Raw genomic sequence first — 21,446 nt, forward strand, 5'->3', positions numbered from 1 at the left:
AATACACACACAGAGAGACTCAATCCTCAAAAGCGGGTTTGACTACACAAAGATGAGTCGACACATACATTGGACAACAAGCGCCCACCAATGAAGCAGATTGTGCGCACCCAGTACCCAGTACGGCAACATATAGTACATGTTTAATATGCCTGGGTTGGTCAAAGAATTGTTCAGGTGCGTTGAATACTTCTCGCTGTGCTGTTTCCGATGGCCAAGGGTTGCTCAATTTTACGAATGAGAAATATCGGTGGGGATGAATTTGGTGTCGCAGTTCTTGTTATGGCTGCCGTCTATGCGCTAGCGTGCCTGGGTTAATCGAGGAGAACATTATCATCGTTTCCGTGTTCAGCTTCTCCTTCCCCTCTGGTTAACTCTGGTTAACCTCCCTGCCTTTCTCTCATTTGCATCTCTCTTTCTCTCTCTCTCTCTCTCTCTTGATCGGCTTCCATTTGCCCTGCAGAATAAGCTTGAGCTTTTCGGTGGCTGTGCCAAAATAGCGACAGCATAGCTTTGGTCTATCTTCTATCCACAATCGTGTGTTGAAAAATCCGTTGAATAGCGCCACCGAAGCTTGTTCTGCGTATTCACGTTAAGTGTGTCGGTGACAGTACGAGATTTATTAATAAAGAATACCCCAACGACTGCATCATTCCTTCTCTTATTTTCTTTTTTATTTCCGGTTCTCGCTCCCGCCGAGCAGTATTCTTTTGGAAACTGGAAGAAGACCTTCTGCGGAAAAGGAGCGGTCGAACCTATTCTCCTGGACACAAATTTTGTTACAGTCGTTCTCAAAACGGACGCAAGTATGTCTGGAACAGGTTTCAACATATCATACAGATTTGGTGAGTAACGTGGCTGCAGTTTTATTCTGTTTTCTTTGAAGACTCGTCAAAGGCCGAGCTCGGCGGCCTGTGATTCACGAAAAACAACAATTTAAATAACACCTGCAGGAAGTTGTGTCTCTATGAACTATGTCTCACGAATTCAGTTAAAGCCCTCCGTGTGCGCTTTTTCGTCTTGTCATTTTCTTCCTCTATAAAGTGTTGCTATGTTACATAAGTCCAGTGAAGAAAGGCACAACGGTTCGGTCGATGTGATGGAGGTGCTGATGGGAAATGAAATTTATTACCCACTACTTTTCTCTGATTCTACATATTCATGAATTAAGCTTTCACTTATTTTGCAGAAACCTGGGTGATCATTTCATACTGGAGCTTATCACCACACAGTATCAATGAGCAGATTAAATTTGTTGACAATCTAAACGTACGAGAAAAAATACTGGTACTATTAAGACTGCTTTTTATTCATTTACCCTAAACCTTCAGTGAGAAAATTAGGTGTTCAGTTTGAATTTATTTTTTTTATTTTTTTTGCTTTTTGCGTTGCGTAAACATCTGCAGGCTTGGAATGACGCCTGTCACCGGCAAAAAATGCCGAGAGCGAGTAGGGCTATACTAATCCAGGTACAACCAAATTAGGAAGGCCCACTAAGCTTTAACAAAGACACTCCCTCGCCAGAACAGGAATGCCTCCCTGGTGCAGTATTTGGCCACTACTTCCCAAATGACTCCTTCAATAAACCCATGGCCATCAGTCCCCAGCAGCTGCGGCGCATCTGACCAAGGCGGCGGTCAGACCTGTAACGCAGCAGATAATGCTAAGAATCTCTGGATCCGGACAGGCCGCCAATGGAAACTGACCCTTGCAGCGTTTAACACCCGAACCCTCTCGAGTGAAGCTAGCTTAGCAGGACTCTTTGTGGAACTATCAGACATTGTTTGGGATATCATCGGCCTTAGTGCGATTAGAAGAACTGGTGAGGCTTGTACATTGCTGAATAACAGACATGTCCTCTGCTATAGAGGTATCCCAGATCAGAAGCAATACGGGGTAGGATTCCTAATCTGTAAGGACATAGTCGACAACATTGATGAATTCTACACCATAAATGAGAGGGTAGCTGTAGTCCTAATGAAACCTAATAAGAGGTATAGATAAGAGGTAGTACAAGCCTATACGCTCCAACATCCAGTCACGATGATGAGGAAGTAAATCACTTTTATGCAGGTGTTGAATTAGCGATGAGAAAAGTGCAAACTCAGTATACTGTAGTAACGGGCGACTTAAATGCAAAAGTGTGGAAAGAGCAGGCTGGTGAACAAGCAATTTGCAACTACGGCGCACGCTAGAAGAGAGATGCTGGTAGAATTCGCAGAAAGGAATAAGCTTCGAATAATGAACAACTTTTTCAGGAGGCGTAACAACAGAAAGTGCACCTGGAAAAGCCCTAATGGGGAAACAAGAAATGAAATTGACTTCATACTTTCTGCTGATCCCAACATAGTGCAGGATGTAGAAGTGATAGGTAGGGTAAAGTGCAGGGATCATAGGTTAGTGAGGGCTAGGATTCACCTCGATTTGAGAGGAGGAAGAGTAAAATTGGTCAAGAAGAAAGAGGTAAACCTAGAGGCACTAAGGGTAAAAGCAGGCAATTTCAGGCTGCTACTTGCAAACAAATATGCAGCCTTTGAACAGAGAGATGATGATGACATAGAGCTAATGAATGAAACCGTTACTAGGTTGGCTTCAGAGGCAGCAATTGAAGTGGGAGGCAAGGCACCAAGGCAACCAGTAGGCAAGCTCTCCCAAGTAACAAAGCACCTAATAAAGAAACGACAAAGAATGAACGTGTCCAACTCAAGAGATAAGGTGGAATTCGCGGAACTGCCAACCCTGATCAACAAGGCGAAAATAAGTGATATTGACACGTGTACTTTACTTTATCGGGCGACCACGTTTCGCCGCCTAACAAATGTTATCGCACAGCGCAGGAAGCGCCTGCATGTAAAAGAAGTTTCTGGAATGTTATCGATGGTTCCGTCCACTGTGTTTCACCGCAACTTGTGTAATCTGATTACATCTATGCGCGACGCGAATAGTGTAGAACTTTGTGGAAGGCATGCGGGTCCCAGCGGTTGATCTGGAACATTCGACGTCTGATCTATAAAAGCCGACGCGCTTGACCCGCTGATCAGATTTTCGACGATCGCCGACCGTGTTCGCCGCTATCGTTGTGCTATATGTGTAGTCTGTTTTGTGGGCACAGGTTCGTCCAATAAAAGTTAGTTTTGTCGTTCACAGTATTGCTGCTGTGTTCTTCAACGTCACCACCACGTGACAATATTTGAAACTATAACGTGAGAAAGACCGAAGAAGCCGTAAAAAATGGACGCAGCTTGAAATCAGTCAGAAAGAAACTTGGAATAGGACAAACCAAGATATATGCACTGAAAGATAAGCGGAGTAATATCATCAGCAATCTCGAAGATATAGTAAAAGAAGCGGGAGAATTCTATACTGACCTGTACAGTACCCAGAGGAGTCAGGATACCTACATTTGAAACAGTAATGAACAGGATACAGAAGCTCCTCCTATAACTAGCGATGAGATCAGAAGGGCCTGAGATCAGAAGGAAAGATGGAGGAGACATACTACTTGGGAAACTGGCGGCTCCTTATACGAAGTGTCTATCGACTGCAAGGGTCCCAAAAAAGGGGAAGAATGCAAACATTATACTAATCTACAAAAAGGGAGACGTTAAAGAATTGAAAAATTAGAGGATCATTAGGTTACCCCAGTATTATATAAAATATTTACCAAAATTATCTCCAATAAAATAAGGGCAACACTGGACTTTAGTCAACGAAGGTAACAGGCTGGCTTGAGGAAGTGATACTCTACAATGGATCACATCCATGTCATTAATCAGGTTATCGGGAAATCCATAGAGTGCAATAAGCTTCTCTGTATGACTTTCATAAATTACGAAAGGGCGTTTCATTCAGTAGCGATACCAGCAGTCATAGAGGCATTACGTGATCAAGGAGTACAGAACGCTTTCGTAAATGCCTTGGAAAATATCTACAGAGGTTCCACAGCTACCTTAATTCTACACAAGAAAAGCAGGACGGTATCTGTAAAGAATTGGGTCAGACAGGGAGACACAATCTCTCCAATGCTATTCTCTGCGTGCTTGGAAGAAGTCTTCAAGCTATTAAACTGGGGAGGCTTAGGAGTAAGAATAGACGGCGAATATCTCAGCAACCTTCGGTTTGCCGATGACATTGTTCTATTTAGCAACAATGCAGACGAGTTACAACAAATGATTGAGGACCTTAACAGAGAGAGTATGAGAGTGGGGTTGAAGATTAATATGCAGAAGACAGAGATAATGAGGAATAACCGGGCAAGGGTATAAGATTTCAGGATCGTCAGTCAGCCTCTAGAGCCCGAACGAGTACGTTTACCTAGGTCAGTTACTCACAGGGGACCCTGATCACGAGAAAGAGATTCATAGAAGAATAAAAAAATTGGAGGACGCTTAAGCTTCGCCTTCAAGAGTGGAACGCGACAGCGTTGCCGTCGACCCGCCAAGGGCTGTAAGACAATGCGCTCAGACAGTGATCACTTACGAGGCGCCCCGCATCGGACTCTGCGCCCACCTATCACGCGGTGAGCGTCGAGCAACGCAGCGTTCGGCGCGGCAACGAAACGCGCGCCTGAACAAACGGAACGAAGCAAAGAACTCGGTGTCTCGGAGGGGGAAACGATCTACGCCAGCCAAACGTCGTGATCGGCAGGGGCAGAGAGATAGATAGATCGTAATCTAAAGAAAGGAACGGCGCTTGATTCTGCAACCCGTGTGGGAGCACGGCGAAGCGTCGTCAGGGGAGAGGGAGTCGGGGACGCGAGGCGCCTGGCACCGGTCCGCGCACAGCCCCAATGCGCGCGCGGCGCGCCACCTTTCGGGGCAGCGCCGTACATTGAGAGAAGGGGGTCTATTGTTTGCCGCAAGATGGCTCTGCGTGTGTGGTAAGCGCAGAAGAAATGTAGCGGAAACGTACTTCGCTATTCGTGTAAATGCGACTTCTGTAAGTTACATGCTCATAATTACCGATATACACCGCAGTATAACTTTCTACGGCTCGTTTCTAAGGCAACACCGCATTCACTAGACGCGCTTTTGTACCGCTTTCAAGCATCGAACTCGTGGCTGAGTGGTAGCGTCTCCGTCTCGCACTCCGGAGACCCTGGTTCGATTCCCACCCAGCCAATCTTGGAAGTTGCTTTTTATTTATGAAGTGCCTGCCATGATTTATCGCTCACGGCCAACGCCGCGGACGCCGACGCCGACACCCGACACCGACGCCGGCGACACCGGCTTTTCTGCGACACGAGCTCCTTAACGCTATCGCGTTAAAAGGGGTTGGATCGCATACGGCAGACATTGTCAGTTTCTGACTGGAAGCTTGCCACTATCATTGAAAAGGAAGGTGTACAATCAGTGCATTTTGCCAATGCTGACATATGGGGCAGATACTTGGAGACTGACAAAGAAGCTTGAGAACAATTTAAGGACCGTGCAAAGAGCGATGGAACGAATATTTCTAGGCGTAAGGTTAAAAGGTAGAGAGAGAGTGGTTTGGATCGGAGAGCAAACGGGTAGAAAATGTAGAAAATGGTAGTGGCCTAATCAGGTGAGTCTTTATTTCTTTTTCCTGCTCAGTGATCTTATCCGTGTTTGCTTTCTATACTTGGCTATCAATTGAGGGATTACTCTCCGCGGTCAGTGACAAGTTAAGGAGCACCGTCAAGTCTGTTCAACAAGTAGGCACTTCCGTAAGCCACGGTTGTTACTCATCACTTTTAAAGATTTATTAGCAGCTGTCATTGAGTTTTAGTCTCTTGTTCTTCACTTAATAGTTATACTTAGTCAAACACACACACGCACACACAAGGCCTGTGTGTGTGCGTGCGTGCGCGTGCATGTGTGTGTGTGTGTGTGTGTGTGTGTGTGTGTGTGTGTGTGTGTGTGTGTGTGTGTGTGTGTGTGTGTGTGTGTGCGTGCGTGCGTGTGCGTGTGCGTGCGCGTGCGTGCGTGTTCTCCAACCTATTTACCTAAATTTGAATGTTACACAGGTGACTGCTCTCAATAAGGTAGCGACGCAATATAACGACTCAGCTAGAAAATAACAGGCATTATTAAGTACGGTCTCCGTCAAACGAATGGCCAATATGCCTACTTATGTAGTGGAGGAAGGGAAAGAAATATACGAAGGAGCGTCACATGACATGCCTATATAAAGAAAGGAAGGCTCGTGAAGAAAAGGCCTTACTCACAAGGGGGTAGGCAAGGCAAGCGCTGCAGATTTTTATAGTCGCCGCACGCGTTGAGGGTGTGAGGAGGAGGAAATAAAGAGAGAAGGCAGGGATGTTAACCCGAAATGCGTCTGGTTGGCTACGCTAATCTGGGGGACGGGAAAGAGAGTATAGAAAGATAAGAGTTCGGGAGAGCCGATCTGCTCTACCGCGGCGAGAGCTATCATGAACCAGAACAATGTCTTCAAAGACGCTCTACTTGAAACGTCTAACAACTTTGATAGTTGGCTGAAAACAGAGGCTCCGTTGAGGCTTTTTAAGGAGAGAGAATTGACAGCGTCATAGGCTGAGCGATTGGAGTGGCGTCGTTGCTCAGGCTCGTATGCCGTCTGCATCGCAGTTCTTCCCCCGTGCGTGCGGACGTTCACGTCTGGCGAAGGGCTGCTCGAGATCCCCGAGGACAAGAGCAAGCGGAACACGCTCATACGCCGCCGGCGCTGGTGCTTCCGCAGTGCTCGCGGAAACAACTACCAGTTCACCTTCGACTACTTCGACCTCGTCGGCGAGCCTCCAAAGTGCCGCCACATGTACATGAAGGTGGGGCCTCTCGCCAGGTCTTTGCATTACTTGCGCACTGGACGCGCTAATGGCGGTACTCGAATAAGGCACTGTTGAAAGCCTGAGCCCGTATTCAAAAGAAGCTCTTGTGCTAGAATTGTTCGTAACAACCAATTCCAGCCAGTACTGATGCTAGACATACATCATTAGCCAAGTTGGCCAACCAATGGCAGAGAGCACTCTTATACGGCCCTATTGAGAAAAATGGGGGCGATGCGGATCACGGCCTTTCTGTGCATCGCCACAGCGTCAAATTGAATTTTCGCGTTCTCGTTATCGTCATCTCGGTATTTCTGCCAATGAGCATAACTCCAAAGTAAAAAATAAAGATCAACCAAGAAATGAAAGAGAAACGAAAACAAGTGTTCTATTCGGCTTCAGTTCTTCTTTTCTTTGGTGAAACATAGGTTCGCTCAAGAATAGACAGGGGCCAAACTAGAAAAGTTTGCGCACCACCATTTTCACCGCGTCGGCTAACGTGCACGATGATATCTGATGACGCGGCCTTGGGTATGCTCCGGCTGCCCGTGTGACTAATGGATTACTCTCACGTTTTCTCGGAGCTGACCATCGTCGTCGTGGCTGTCGGTCTCTCGTCAGTATGAACGCGCGCGCAGGTCCTGGAGAAGAACGAGGGCCAGGTGCGCAGCCATTCGAGGATGTGCGGCAAACTGATCCCAGAGCCCGTGCACACGCGTAGCAGCTCGGTCTCGCTGCTCTTCCTGAGCGACCGCCCGCTTGACAAGAACGGACTGCACGTCAGCTGGAAGGTGTTCGGCTGCAACGAGGAGCACCGCGCGGCTGCCGGCAAGCTGCGGTTCCCGCGCGAAGGCGTCTACACCGGCTATCCGGCGACCTGTCGTTGGACCATCTACGCAAACAGCGACCAGACCGTCGAGCTCACGGTCACCAGGCTCAACCTGCAGCGCTGCGACCTCGAATACCTCAGGGTGAGTTGTGGCCGCCGTGGGATCGGCTGTCCGGCCATCACAAATGTCTGCGAGAATACGTTGCTGTTTAGTCGAGGGTTCGACAAAAGTTGCTTTGGTCAGGGATCCATTAAAAAGAATTCCATTCCACCTTGTTAAAGCTGGTGCGGACGTTAGACAAGTACCGCCCCACCAAGGGACGTTAGGCGACGCTACTCAAGCACCACCCGTCAGACGCGCACGCACGTGTGCGGAAGTGTATAATACGCCCTCATTCAGCTAGGCCGTCTACCAAGCGCAAGTGCTTTATTGTACTAAATTAATGTTGAAAAGTATATTGCGTCAGAAAATGCGTAAAGTATGACTTATACAGAAGCTGCAGACATGATATCTTCGGATTGTAACAGGAATAAGTATTTTTTGATTTATATATAGTCACCAGTGACTCTGTATGTATATGGGTATGGGTGTGCATGTGTATATGCGAGTGTGTGGGTTCCTGAGAGTATATATATCTATAATGCATATGTGTTTGCATGTATGTTGTTGCCGAATATTCTTTAGTTGGGGCTGCGGGCCTCGTCAAGCTGCCTCTACTGGAGCAGCTTTTACTTGCAGTCTTCTCCATCAAGAAGATGGAAATAAAGTTATTCTAGTCTATTTTATTCTAATATACAAGAAAACATAATTCTGTTTGGCGGAAACTGAAAGACAAAGCCCTTTTTCCAGCTGCCGTACAAGGTCCATCCTCATTCTTGTAGGCCCTCTGCCTGGCTCAAGAGCGTTATTGAAGTAATTGAATTTCTCAAAGTGAAATATAACGTAGAATTCGTAAAGTGCAACTGATACACAACCTACAGACATAGTAGCATTGGATTGTTTATTTATTTATTTATTTATTTATTAGTAAAAATACAGATAATTGCATGTGCGTAGTATACATAAGGAGGTCCCATAGTCAAAGACTGTATCGGGACCTCCTGCTAATTCGCATATACGAGAAAACATAGTTCTGTTACGCGGCAACTCAAACACAAACCCCTTTTCCAACTACCACGTTTTGGGTGAGCATGCCACGAAAAATCCCGACCAACTGGAGGCTAACAGCTTCGCAGTAAAAATTATTTCGATCACTGACCAAGCCAGGACTTTCGGAGCCCTAACGGATTCCTCGGAGGACCATGAAGGCTCGTAAGGCCTGTGAAACGTCGTTTTCTTTGCGTCTTCACTTTGTCAGTGACCGGAATAACTACTCGAGCGCAAAACATATAAGAACACCGCAAAAATGAGACCTCATGAGAAAGTCTTCAAGCGGGGGTAGAGCTCGGTTCGGCCTTAATGTCGCGACATTTTAACGGACCATGTGTATTTGCCTGTCCGTCTCTGGTTTTAACAAAATGTCGTCAGCACGATGCTCTCACACAGCGGCCAATGATCGAGCTCGTCCGATACAACGACATGAAGCCAACAGACAATGAAGCCAAGTAAGGCCAATTACTGTTACAACAGTCAAAAGAACTCAATCGTGCTCGTTGCGTCCGTCCGTCTTTTGCGTTACGCCATCGTAAGCTACCCGCTGAGCCTCACCATAGGACGAAGAGCAACACAATTTGGCCACCGCCGCTGGAGGATGAACGTCAGCACCAGGGGCAACGTCGGTCAGGTACACGCTAACATTTGATTGCAACGCAGCAGAAATTGTCCATTTCTGAGAAGGCTTGCCCATCACGCACACTTGCCCACAGTAGGCAATACTCTAGCAAACGAGGGCTTCTCTGGGCCCATCTGAAAGAATTCAGCTATTGTTGTTGCCGTTCTTGTTTCCCAAAGTTCTTGAAAAGATGTCGGTGTCTTCTTCTAAGTTTCTTATAGACGATAAATATGGCCACTTAGGCCACAAGAATGGCTGGCTATCTCGAAATCACATATTTAAAGGGACACTAAAGAGAAAAATGATTTCTTCTGCATCAGTAAATTACCTTTCTACGACACTAAAAGCACCATTCTCACCACAATAAGACGCTTGGTAAGCCAGAAAAAGCGCAAGAACGAAACGCGGGTGGCGACGCCTCCTTGAAGTTCGAAGTTCCCGCACCTGGTCGCTGCGACGTCATGGATTTTGATGGCATCTTCTAGGGCCTACTTACTTATACAGTGGTATAGATTCACTACATTGTGTTCTAAAGGAACCAAATATTAAACACAGCAAGTTTCGGTAACCTTTTCTCAGCTAATGCGGCTCAAATGTGAAAACATACTTTGGAGTCCCTGACGTCACATTGACGTGCCGGCGTCGGGGTTTCGGCGCGAAATTCAAATACTGATACTTCGATCTTCATTTTCTCATCTAATAATCAAACTATTATTTTGAAATGACTGCCTGCAGGGTTCTCAAACCATGCTATATTAGTCTAAACTGATTTATTGTTTCGCTTTAGTGTCTCTTTAAGAAAAGCAGCAACATTAATAATAACAAAAACAAAAAGATTATGAAATACACAACACTGTCAAAAAGCTATAACGAAATAGAAAACGCTAATAGAGTAAGTGCGCAGACCCTGGTGGAAAATAGCGAAAGAGTGAAACAAAGGTTGAATACTTCAAGTGTTTTGAGACAACACGAGCATGAAAAGGTCAGGGCTACACAGAGGAAATTTAGAATGCATATAAATTACTGCTCACAAAAAAATTATAAACCCGCTGGCTGTGAGAAAATCCCGTGGAGCCTTGAGAACTAACCTCTGGTTGCTGGGGCAAGACCAGAGTCCAAGGAACTTTTGCACAGGGAAAGGGCTAATAAAATGTTGAGACGACTGCGATATATCTCTCGCTGTTCGTCATGTTGTGGCTACTCGATGAGACAGTGCCTAACTGAAGCTTCTATTGCGGTGCAGTCTGAGCACTCAGAGATGGCGGTGTCCGCTGTAAGAATCTGCCGCAATAAAGAGTTCAGCGCCGGATAAATCCTTGAATGATTTGTGTTTTGCTAGTCAGCACCACGAAGACGCGTGCTTACACAGCGCCTGATCCAAGGCATCCTGCTCTCGATTCGTCTGTGACCCAACAAGCTCTGTCCATTGACTAACTTATGCTCAGCCGCCGAGCAGTAGACAATGAGGCAAATTGCTAGTCAGCTTTGCCGAAATAATCAAGCATTGTACGATACCAATGAATGTCAGATGTAAAATTGAGTGAATGACGGGGTGGCGGCACGTTACTTTCTTCCCTTAAATACATTTTGTCATTATATAACACATATCATAAGCCAGGAAGGTTTCTTGTTAAAAATGTTCAGTGCCCGAAACGTGTTTTTCAATGTATATGGAGGTGGCAGAACCTGATTCATTGGACGCATACGTCCACACGTTCACAAGATCCAAGTGTTACGGGATCCCTTTTTCAGGACGTTGACAATATCGGGGTCCAAACACAAACACGGTCACCGGACTGGTATTACACGTAGCGTCGTTGAAGATTGTAGTGTCGGCGGTCGGTCCTCTGATGGTTCTTGATGCGCATGCGGGCGAGCAGCCGGGCTTCTTCGGCGCGCTGGAGATAGGCGGCGACGTCGACATTTTCTTTGTCGGTGACGTTCCACCTTGAACGGGGTGATCTTTGTTGTTTCTTGTATTGCCTTGTAGTAAGCGAAGGTTACGTATGAAAGGACGGCATCTCACGTCTTGTGTTCGACGTCGACGTACGTACATTGCTAGCATGTCGGCGAGAGTTTTGTTCAGCCGCTCCGTATACCTTTCTTCTGCGGGTGGTAGGCAGTTGACTTCCTGTGGCTTATCTGGCTGTATTGCAGAATGGCTTGGGTGAGTTCTGCTGTAAACGCCGTTCCTCTGTCGGTGATGAGGACTTCTGAGGCACCATGTCGCAGCAGGATGTTTTCGACGGAGCATTTCGTCACTTCTGCTGCACAACCTTTCGGCAGAGCTTTCGTTTCAGCGAAGCGAGTGAGGTAACCCGTGGTCACGACGATCCACTTCTTTCCAGATGTTGACATTGAAAAGAGTCCCAACAAATCCATCCCGATCTGCTGAAATGGTCGGCAAGGTGACTCGATCGGCTGTAGTAATCTCGCTAGCTTCATTGACAGTGTCTTGCGTCGTTGGCAGTCACGGCAAGTCTCGACGTAACGGGCGACGTCGCCGGTCTGGCGCGGCGAATAGTACTTCGCTTGTATCTTTGCGAGGGTACGGGAAAAGCCGAGGTGCCGGCTGTCTGATCGTCGTGCAGGGCGTGCACGACTTCTGACCGGAGTGCTGCAGGCACAATGAGGAGGTAGCTTGCATGGGTTGGTAAAAAGTTCTTGACCAGGACGTCGTTTCGCAAGAAGAACGCAGACAATCCGCGCCTAAATATACTCGGGACAAAGTCGGTCTTGCCTTCCAAGTACTCAGCAAGGCTTCTTTCTTAGCCCGGGGTGCGCTCGCTGCTGCTCCGCAAAGTCGTCAGTGCTTATTGTTGCTAAAAAGGCGTCGTCGTCTTGGTCATCTTTGGGCGGCGAGTCCGCGGGAGCGCTAGACAGGCAGTCGGCATAAGAGTGTTTTCGTGCGGACATGTAAATTACCGTGATGTCATATTCTTGCAGTCTGAGGCTTCACCGTGCCAGGCGTCCTGAAAGGTCCTTTAAGGTCGCTAGCCAATACAAGGCGTGATGATCGCTTACGACTTTGAACGGTCTGCCATATAGGTAAGGGCGAAATATTGCTGTATATAGCCCAAATGATGGCGAGGCATTCCTTTTCGGTTGTAGAATAATTGCCTTCAGATTTTGATAGTGACCGGCTAGCGTAAGCTATCACCCGTTCAAGTCCATCTTTCCTCTGGAATAGGACGGCGCCGAGGCCTAGGCTACTGGTGTCAGAGTGGATTTCCATGTCGACGTCTCCGACGAAGTGCGCAAATACCGGTGGCGACTGCATGCGTCGTTTGAGTTCCTGAAATGCGTCGATCTGCGGCGTTTCCCACTTGAACTCGACATTGCATTTAATTAGATGGGTCAGCGGCGCAGTGATGTGTGAAAATTCCTTGACAAAGCGCCTGTAGTAAGGCACACTGCCAAGGAATGTACGCACTGCCTTTTGTCGATGGGGTGCGAGAACTTTGCAATGGCAGCTGTCTTCTGGGGGTCGGGGCGGACTCCAGATTTGCTGTTGACGTGGCCAAGGAACAGAAGCTCATCGTAAGTGAAGTGACACCTTTCCGGTTTTAGAGTGAGCCCTGATGACTTGATGGCCTCTGGTGCTATCGCAAGCCGCCTAAGGTTATCATCGAAATTTCCGGCGAAGAGGACGACGCCATCCAAGTAAACCAGACAAGTCTGCCACTTCAACGCTTCTAACACCGTGTCCATGACACGCTGGAATAATGCAGGCGCCGAGCAGAGTTCGAATGGCATGACCTTAAACTCATAGATGCCGTCTGGCGTGATGAAGGCAGTCTTTTCGCGATCCCGCTCGTCGACTTCTATTTGCCAGTAGCCAGTCTTGAGATCCATCGACGAGAAGTATTTAGCGTTGCAGAGCCGATCTGATGCGTCGTCTATCTGTGGAAGGGGGTATATGTCTTTCTTCGTAGTCTCTTTCAATCGACGATAATCGAAGCAGAAACGCGTGGTTCCGTTTTTTTTTCTTTACCAAGACTACAGGAGATGCCCACGGGCTTTTCGATGGCTGGATGATGTCGCGCAGTATTTCGTCGACTTGTTGCCTTATAGCATCACGTTCTCACGTTCAAACTCGGTATGGGCTCTGACGGAGTGGTCGAGTACACTCTTCGGGTATTATGCGGTGATTTGCAACTGGTGTTTGTCGAATCCTCAATGACGTTGAAAAACAGTCTTTGTGTCGTTGGAGAAGGCCTTTCAGCTGTTCCTGGTTACTGACGAGGCGACATGGATTTATGTCAAAGTCTGATTCGAGAACTATGGTCGTCGAGGCAGATGCCGCAGAATCGCAGAGGACAAATGCATTGCTGGCTTCCAGAATTTCCTCAATGTATGCGATCGTCGTGCCCTTGTTGATGTGCTTGGACTCCTGGCTGAAGTTGGTCAGCAACACTTTCATTTTTCTTCCGTGCAGTCGAGCGATCCTTCCGGCGACGCAAATTTCTCGGTCGAGCAGTAGACGTTGGTCACCCTCGATGACGCCTTCTATGTGTGCAGGTGTTTCGGTGCCGACAGAAATGACAATGCTACAGCGGGGCGGGACGCTCACTTGATTTTCAAGCACACTCAAGGCATGGTGACTACGAGAGCTCTCCGGCGATATTGCTTGATCTTCGGATAGCGTTATTGACTTCGAGTTCAGGTCGATGACTGCGCCATGTTTGTTCAGGAAGCCCATGCCGAGAACACTGTTAGAGGATAACAAAGGTGGCAGGGTAGCTGCGGTCATATTTGGTAGTTCTGGCCGTGTAGATTTCAGTACATGTTATCAAGTGTCCTCCAGCTGTCCGTATTTGAAGGCATTCCCATGAAGTTTTAACTTTCTTCAACTGGGCGGTGATGGGCCACTCGATCATGACGGAGTAGTCGGCTACTGTGTCCACTAAGACGGTGACTGCGGGGCCGTCGAGAAGTATGTCGAGGTCAGTGGTTCTTTGTCTTGCGTTGCAGTTAGTTCTTGGCGTCGGGTCACGACTGCGTCGCGTTGACGGGTGGCTGGAACATCGCGTCGCCAGGTATTCTTTTGTCGGCGTATTCTTTGCTTCTAGGCTTCGTCGGGATGGCGCCGTCTCGTTGATATATCGTCGACATGAACTTTTTGACGTCTTCGTCGGTGGCGGAGGATCTTTGTCAGTTCGACGGACAGCCACTGCACCTCCACAGGTTGCTGCTTTTAGTTTTCCGGATGTGAGCTTGCAGACCGGCCCCGGGCTGGGCCAGTGTACAGTCGGCGTTGCGGCGACAGGTAGCGGCATGGTGATAGCGAACGGGATGGTCGTCGAGAACTCCACTGAGTGGCGGCGAGGTAGTCGGCGATGACACGTGCGCGCTCCCCAAGCTGTGGACGCTGTGCGTTGACGGTTAACCCTGGTAGTCCCAAGTGGGGGTATGGGCATCGGCAGTACAAATGGTCGGCTTCTATGCAGTGGTAGGAGAGCGGGTGGTGGTCGGGGGCGCACCAGATGTCTGTCTTGCTCGATGCGCTTCGCTGGCCGACAGGTGGGCGGGGTGGCGGCGGCGACGGAATTACGGCGTCATGGGGTACCTGGCACGGGCGCGCAGGGGGAATCTGGTGGCGGGCGTCGGCGGCTTAGGTCATCGCTTCGGGCTGAGACCGCGGTGATTCGGGGACTGCAAGTGACTGCTGAATCTCCTCTTGGACGACGTCAGCAATGGGCGCTACTTGAGGCTGCGATCTTGGGGAAATCCTCTGAAGCTTCTCTCGCACGACTAATCTGATGGTCTCGCGCAGGTCGTCGGTGCCCACTTGGTGAAGTTCGGCGTAGTTCGTTAAGAGCGTGCGTCGGCTGAACTGCCTGTTCCTAATTTCTAGTGTTTTCTCGATGGTTGTAGCCTCGAAAGTAAATTCAGCAACTGTCTTGGGCGGGTTGCGCATCGATCCGGCGAAGAGCTCTTGCTTGATACCCCTCATCAATAAGCGAACTTTTTTCTCTTCTGGCATGTCAGGAAGGAAAAAGTGGAGAAGGAAGGCAGGGAGGTTAACCAGTTTAGCCTAACCGGTTTGCTACCCTACACATGGGAGCGGGATGGGGGGCATGAAAGATGGGAGGAGAGAGAGAGAGAGAGAGCACATAACAGAGCAAACACATCGTCAGTTACAGTTCGTCACTCTTGCGCGGTACGCGACATCACTGTCACAGCCGCTTGTCCAAGCCCGTACGTATCCTTCATAAACCGAAGTAGTCCCTTCGTCGCCTTCAGCTGCGATGTCTTCTCTCGGCGATATGTGAAAATGGTTGCAACTGACAATGGTCTATTGTCCAGGTGCGCTAGAACGGACGCCATGGACTGTCTCTGAACATTATATTCAGGACTGTCGCACAGCATGTGTTCCAGCGTCTCCTCGCAAAGACAGGCATTGCAGAGAGCGTTGTCGGTCATTCCAATGCGAAACGAGTAGGATTTCGTGAAGGCCACCCCTAGCCATAAGCGATAAAGTAGGGTGGCCTCACTTCGGTGGAGTCCAGTTGGCATACAGAGATGCATCAATGAGGGCAGGTCGTGTTGATGATTGCTGCGGTTGGTCTGGAACATATTTATACTGATGGTTCCACAAACATCCAGTGTTCGTCCGGTGCTGTGGTCGTCCCAGCAAGAGGTATTACCATCAGCTTTAGGACTGACCACCCAACGCCATCTACATCTGCGGAACTAGCTGCTCTTCGCGCTGCACTTTGTTTCGTCAATCGGGAACCACCTCGACAATGGTCAATTTTCAGTGACTCAAAGGCAGCCCTACAATCTGTGCTATCAGCTCTGCGTCGCGGGCCATTCGAACAGCTCGTGCTCGATATTAGATGCCTACTTCATACATCACATGAGAAAGGACATCACGTGACGTTTCAGTGGCTGCCAAGTCACTGCGGCGTCATAGGAAATGAAGACGCCGATAAAGCCGCTTGGACAGCTCTCGAAGACACACAGGAAGAGGCCATACCACTTTCACGGTCCGACGCAGCCAGCAGACTTCAAGTGCTTGCACGGGAGATCACGCTCTCTCTATGGTGCACACCAAGCAGCTGGCATGTCAGGGTCGGCTTGTCTGAACAGGTGAGTCATCTCCTCCTTGAAGATCGCGATGCTCTCGTTGGGAAGTTGCACTCGGGCTTCTAGCTGAGCTTCGGCCTTTTCCTTGCGCACGACACTCGTAAGGATCTGCAAGAAACCATTGCATAACAGGTCCCATGTTGTCAGGGTCGATTCTCGTTTCTCAAACCACGTTCTGGCGGCGACTTCTAAGGCGAAGTATACAAGCCGCAGCTTGTCGTCAGAGTTCCAGCTGTTGAATGCGGCGATTCTTTCGGATGTCTCCAGCCAGGTTTCTGGATCTTCAGTCGATGATTCATGGAAGAGCGGTGGCTCCCTGGGCTGTTCCAGCTCGATGGGGGACGCTGGGGCTGCCATTGAGGTTGACTAGGTGACGATCTTCCTGATCGTCTCAGGCAAAAGTTCGCGCTCCGCGAGCAGTCCTTGCAACCTGCAGCTACCTTGTTGGTCCTTGGCGACGTTGGTGCTGTCTTCTGCGTTCGGGCTTGGGTCACGGCTTGGTAGGGGCGTCCGGTACATGAACGCAAAGCACCTCCATCAGATGTCACGTAGTAGTGACGGTAAAGAACACAGTGGCAATACTGTGACTGACGAAACTAACCTGTGCCCACAACAACAGACTACACTTAAGGCACCACGATAGCGCCGAACACAGTCGGCGATTGTCGAAATCTCATCAGCGGGTCAAGCGCGTCGGCTTTTGTACATCAGTCATCGAAGGTTTCAGAGTAATCGCTGGTGGCCGCGTCGCAGGGGGGAATCTTCGCATGGCTGCGACTGGCTGTGTTTAAGCAGACGCTCTTTCGACGCTAGTGCCAAGGTCACCTTCAGTTACGGCCCCAGCAGGAGGGTGGTACTTTGGCAAAATGGCGGCGCACACGATTGTTTACGTTGTCATGGCAGCAGGAACCGCAGCCGTGCGACGCCTCCTCACCCTACCGCTTTGTTTTTTATTTTTATTATGACGAACCGCTCCGCTCCCCACTTCACCCTAGGATTCCCCATACCCCGCGCACCTTCACTTGTGCTTTCTTTTTGCTTGTCCGCGGCGCGTATTTTTTTTTATCGTACGCGCGCCACCCCAGGCATTTGTGAAATGGTGCGTGGTGCGCCGTGGGTTCTTTATGCGTTAGCACGCACGCAGTCTTGTCCACACTTTGAGTATGCCAGCATATGCCAGAACATATATATAAATTCCACTTCCAACACAACAGATCTTTGGCCTCGTTTTATTGACTTCCGTTTCCGAAAACAAATATTTTCGCATAACTTAGTACGATACACGCTCAGAAAATGAACAAAAGTGAAAAAAGCATGACATGTACATGATACTAAACAACACAAAAGTTCAGACAGACAAATAACAAAAATAAAACTCAAGAAATCGCGAAGGCCGTTTTATGTCATCATCATCATCATCATCATCATCATCCTGGCTACGCCCACCGCAGGGCAAAGGCCTCTCCCATACTTCTCCAACTATACCGGTCGTGTGCTAATTGTGGCCATGTTGTCCCTGCAAACTTCTTAATCTCATCCGCCCACCTAACTTTCTGCCGCCCCTTACTACGCTTCATTCTTAAAATGCAGTACGTAACCCTTAATGACCATCGGTTATCTTCCCTCCTTATTACATGCCCTGCCCATTTCTTTTTCTTTATTTCAACTAAGATGTCTTGAACTCGCGTTTGTTCCCTCACCCAATCTGCTATTTTCTTATCCCTTAACGTTACACCCATCGTTCTTCTTTCCATAGCTCATTGCGTCGTCCTCAATTTAAGTAGAACCATTTTCGTAAGCCTCCATGTTTCTACCCAGTACGTGAGTACTGGTAAGACACAACTGTTATACACTTTTCTCTTGAGGGATAATGGCAACCTGCTGTTCATGATCTGAGAATGCTTGCCAAACGCACCCCAGCCCATTATTATTCTTCTGATTATTTCAGTCTCAACAGTAAGGTCCTCTTCCTGCATACATGCTCTGTGGCTCGATCCGGGATTCCTCTATTTTCCCTTTACCGTTAAATTATTGATTGGCTTCTTATGTACCACTTTCTACCGTTCCCTCCTCAAGTCTAGACTAATTCGAGATCTTACCACTACAGCGCACCTTGCCGAGCACGTCCACATCTTGATGCCATGATGCACATCCGTGATGCCGGGGTTAGCGCAGAGTATGAAGTCTATTTCATTTGTAGTCTCGCCATTCGGGCTCCCCCACGTCCACTTTCGGTTATCCCGCTTGCGGAAGAAGGTATTCATTATTCACAAATTATTCCGTTCTGCGAACTCTACTAATAACTCTTGCATGCCATTCCTAAAACCTATTCCATATTCCCCCACTGACTTGTCTCCAGCTTGCTTCTTGCCTACCCTGGCATTGATGTCGCCCATGAGTATGGTGTATTTTGTTTTGACATTACCCATCGCCGATTCCATGTCTTCATAGAAGCTTTCGACTTCCTGGTCATCATGACTGGATGTAGGCGCGTAGATCTGTACGACCTTCAATTTGCACCTCTTTATAGGTTTCACAAGAAGACCTGGCACCCTCTCGTTAATGCTATAGAAGTTCCTGTAGTTTACCAGCTATATCCTTATTAATCAGGAATCCGACACCTAGTTCTCGTCTCTCCGCTAAGCCCCGGTAGCACAGTACGTGCCCGCTTTTTAGCACTGTATATGCTTCTTTCGGCCTCCTAACTTCACTCAGCCCTATTATATCCCATTTACTGGCCTCTAATTCCTCAAATAGCACTGCTAGACTTGCCTGTCCGGACCCAGAGATTCTTAGCACCCTCTGCTGCGTCACAGGTCTGACCGCCGCCGGGGTCAGTTGCTTCACAGCTGCTGGGGAGTGAGGGGCCGGGGTTTGATTGTTGTATTCATATAGGAGGTTGTGGCGAAGTACTGCATCAGAGTGGCCAATCCTGCTCTTGTGAGGGAGTGCGTTACCGGTTCTGGTCACCGGGATCACGCCGCACTCAAGGCCTGTTTATGCAATTTTATCAACACGCGGATTTTCTTTTTTTTTTAATCCGGTGGAAAATTGCGCGGCACCGGGAATCGAACCACGGTCCTCTTGCACGCGAGGCTGATGCTCTACCTCTACACCATTGCCGCACCACGTTTAATGTACACAAATATAAAAGATTTTTATATAATCCCCTAAAGACCAAAGTGTAGAAGAGCTTCAGATATGTGCACTGAGAGCTTCAGATATACTAACTGAGATATTGCACAAAACTGGGCACTTGTATGACATAGTCATGACAACTAAAGAAAGGGAAAATTCACTGGTAACGGCAAAAACAATGACACGCAAAATACCTAAAAAATACAATAAAATGATAAGAATTTTATTGAGAGCCATACCAAGAAAAAAAAACTTGTAAACCTTTACAGAAGTATATGAAAAGCGTGACATGTTCACTAGAACTGAACAAAATGAAAAAGACATGGCAGAACAAAAATAAGACTGTACTAAAAACGGAAATACACGTTATCACATTATTTTGCACTTGGTCATAACTTGAGTAACCATGGCAAGGGGGACCAGAAGGTAGTCAACGTTTGCAGCAGCACATAGAAAACATTCGCAAAAAGGCCTATTCTTCAATCAAAGACCAGGTGAAATAAGCCAACAACACTTCTTTTTCAGCCCGAATGCAATGCTTAGCAGTAAAAGTACGTCACTTAAGGCACTAAGTCATACCTACCGGGCACTCCTTTGTGTAATAAGTACGAACTGCAAAAATCTGCATATATACAGTTGCAATGCTCATGCGTTCCAGAAAAATAAAGCGTATCATGCCTACACATGAAGGTTGTTCGCGCCGTTTTCCCATCGGTAATTGCTGAGATACTGCATAAACACGAACAGTAATTTTTCAGTTGTTAGTACGTTTGTAGAACAGTAACACACAGAAAAAGCACTGAGAGCGGAATGGGAAGCTGGGCGAGTTACCGAAGTCGCAGAATCAGACTTGGCACAAAAGAACAAGTCATAGACCAGGTGACAATGTGGAGGAACATCTAGTTGTCAGCTTTCTCTAATGGTAAGAGGGAAGTGTAGCACAATCAAGGCGCAACGACGTCCGGAGACTCGTAGTACACACATGCACAGGACCGTGTTCGGGCGCATGCGTCTTATGTCCTTAGGTCTGCACGCTCACCTGTTGTCTTTAGGCACCCGGAAGAACCTTGCAGGGCTTGTTTTTGAGGTATTCGTGCACCGCTGCACGATGCACGAGCGGTGCAAGTCGGGAAACGGGTGAATATTCGCGGTATTCGTGCACCGCTGCACGATGCACGAGCGGTGCAAGTCGTGAAACGGGTGAAACATCGCGGAGCACAAGCACACAGGTATCGAGGACCACGAAACTTGACGAAACTGCCCACGCCGGTCAACGCATAGCCCCCCCCCTCCCCCCCCCCCCCCAGCGCACGCTTCCCGATAACAGCAGATAACGAAACATGAAATTTCATGCAGCGGGCTAAGCTGGCTCCTGGCCGGCGGGCGCTCGCGGAGACAGTCGAAAGTAAGGGAGTTGTGAGAGAGGGCAAGGAGAAAGGATTTTAGCGGAGGGGCGAAAGCGCACGGCCATCTCGGAGGCTGTGTGCCGTGCAAGGGAAGCGGAGTTGCTTTCCCGCCCTTATGATGGATGGATGGATGCAAAACTGTAATGAAGGTCCTGAGGTACGCGACTCAGCGAGCTGCGGGCCGCTCCCACGTTGAGACAGTCAGGCCATGCCCGACCGCCGCATCGGGGCCCCTCTGGACAGCCCATAGTTGCGCCCCGGCATCCGGGCTCTTGATAGCAGAGAGCCACTTGTCCTCATTGATTTGTCCTGTGCCTCGTAACGAGGGGCAACGCAAGAGCATATGGTCTAGGCTAGCTAAATCATTGCTGTCTCTGCAAGAACTAGTGGCATAGGTGTCGGGATAAAGCTTGTGGAATAAAGCCGGGCTTGGATACGAGCCTGTT

At 48.4% G+C, this 21,446-nt stretch overlaps 1 protein-coding gene across 1 annotated transcript in view; it reads left to right on the top strand.

Moving 5' to 3' along the window:
- The window catches only part of LOC142565793 (cubilin-like), a 98,475-nt gene that overhangs the window by 30,853 nt on the left and 46,176 nt on the right, over positions 1-21,446 (top strand). The window contains exons 4-6 of the mRNA XM_075676327.1: positions 704-845; positions 6,567-6,763; positions 7,402-7,734. Of these exons, the coding sequence (XP_075532442.1) occupies positions 704-845; positions 6,567-6,763; positions 7,402-7,734 (672 nt within the window). The remainder of the gene's footprint in view (positions 1-703; positions 846-6,566; positions 6,764-7,401; positions 7,735-21,446) is intronic.

This window comes from Dermacentor variabilis, unplaced genomic scaffold (assembly GCF_050947875.1).
Source record: "Dermacentor variabilis isolate Ectoservices unplaced genomic scaffold, ASM5094787v1 scaffold_12, whole genome shotgun sequence".
Classification (NCBI taxonomy): domain Eukaryota; kingdom Metazoa; phylum Arthropoda; class Arachnida; order Ixodida; family Ixodidae; genus Dermacentor; species Dermacentor variabilis.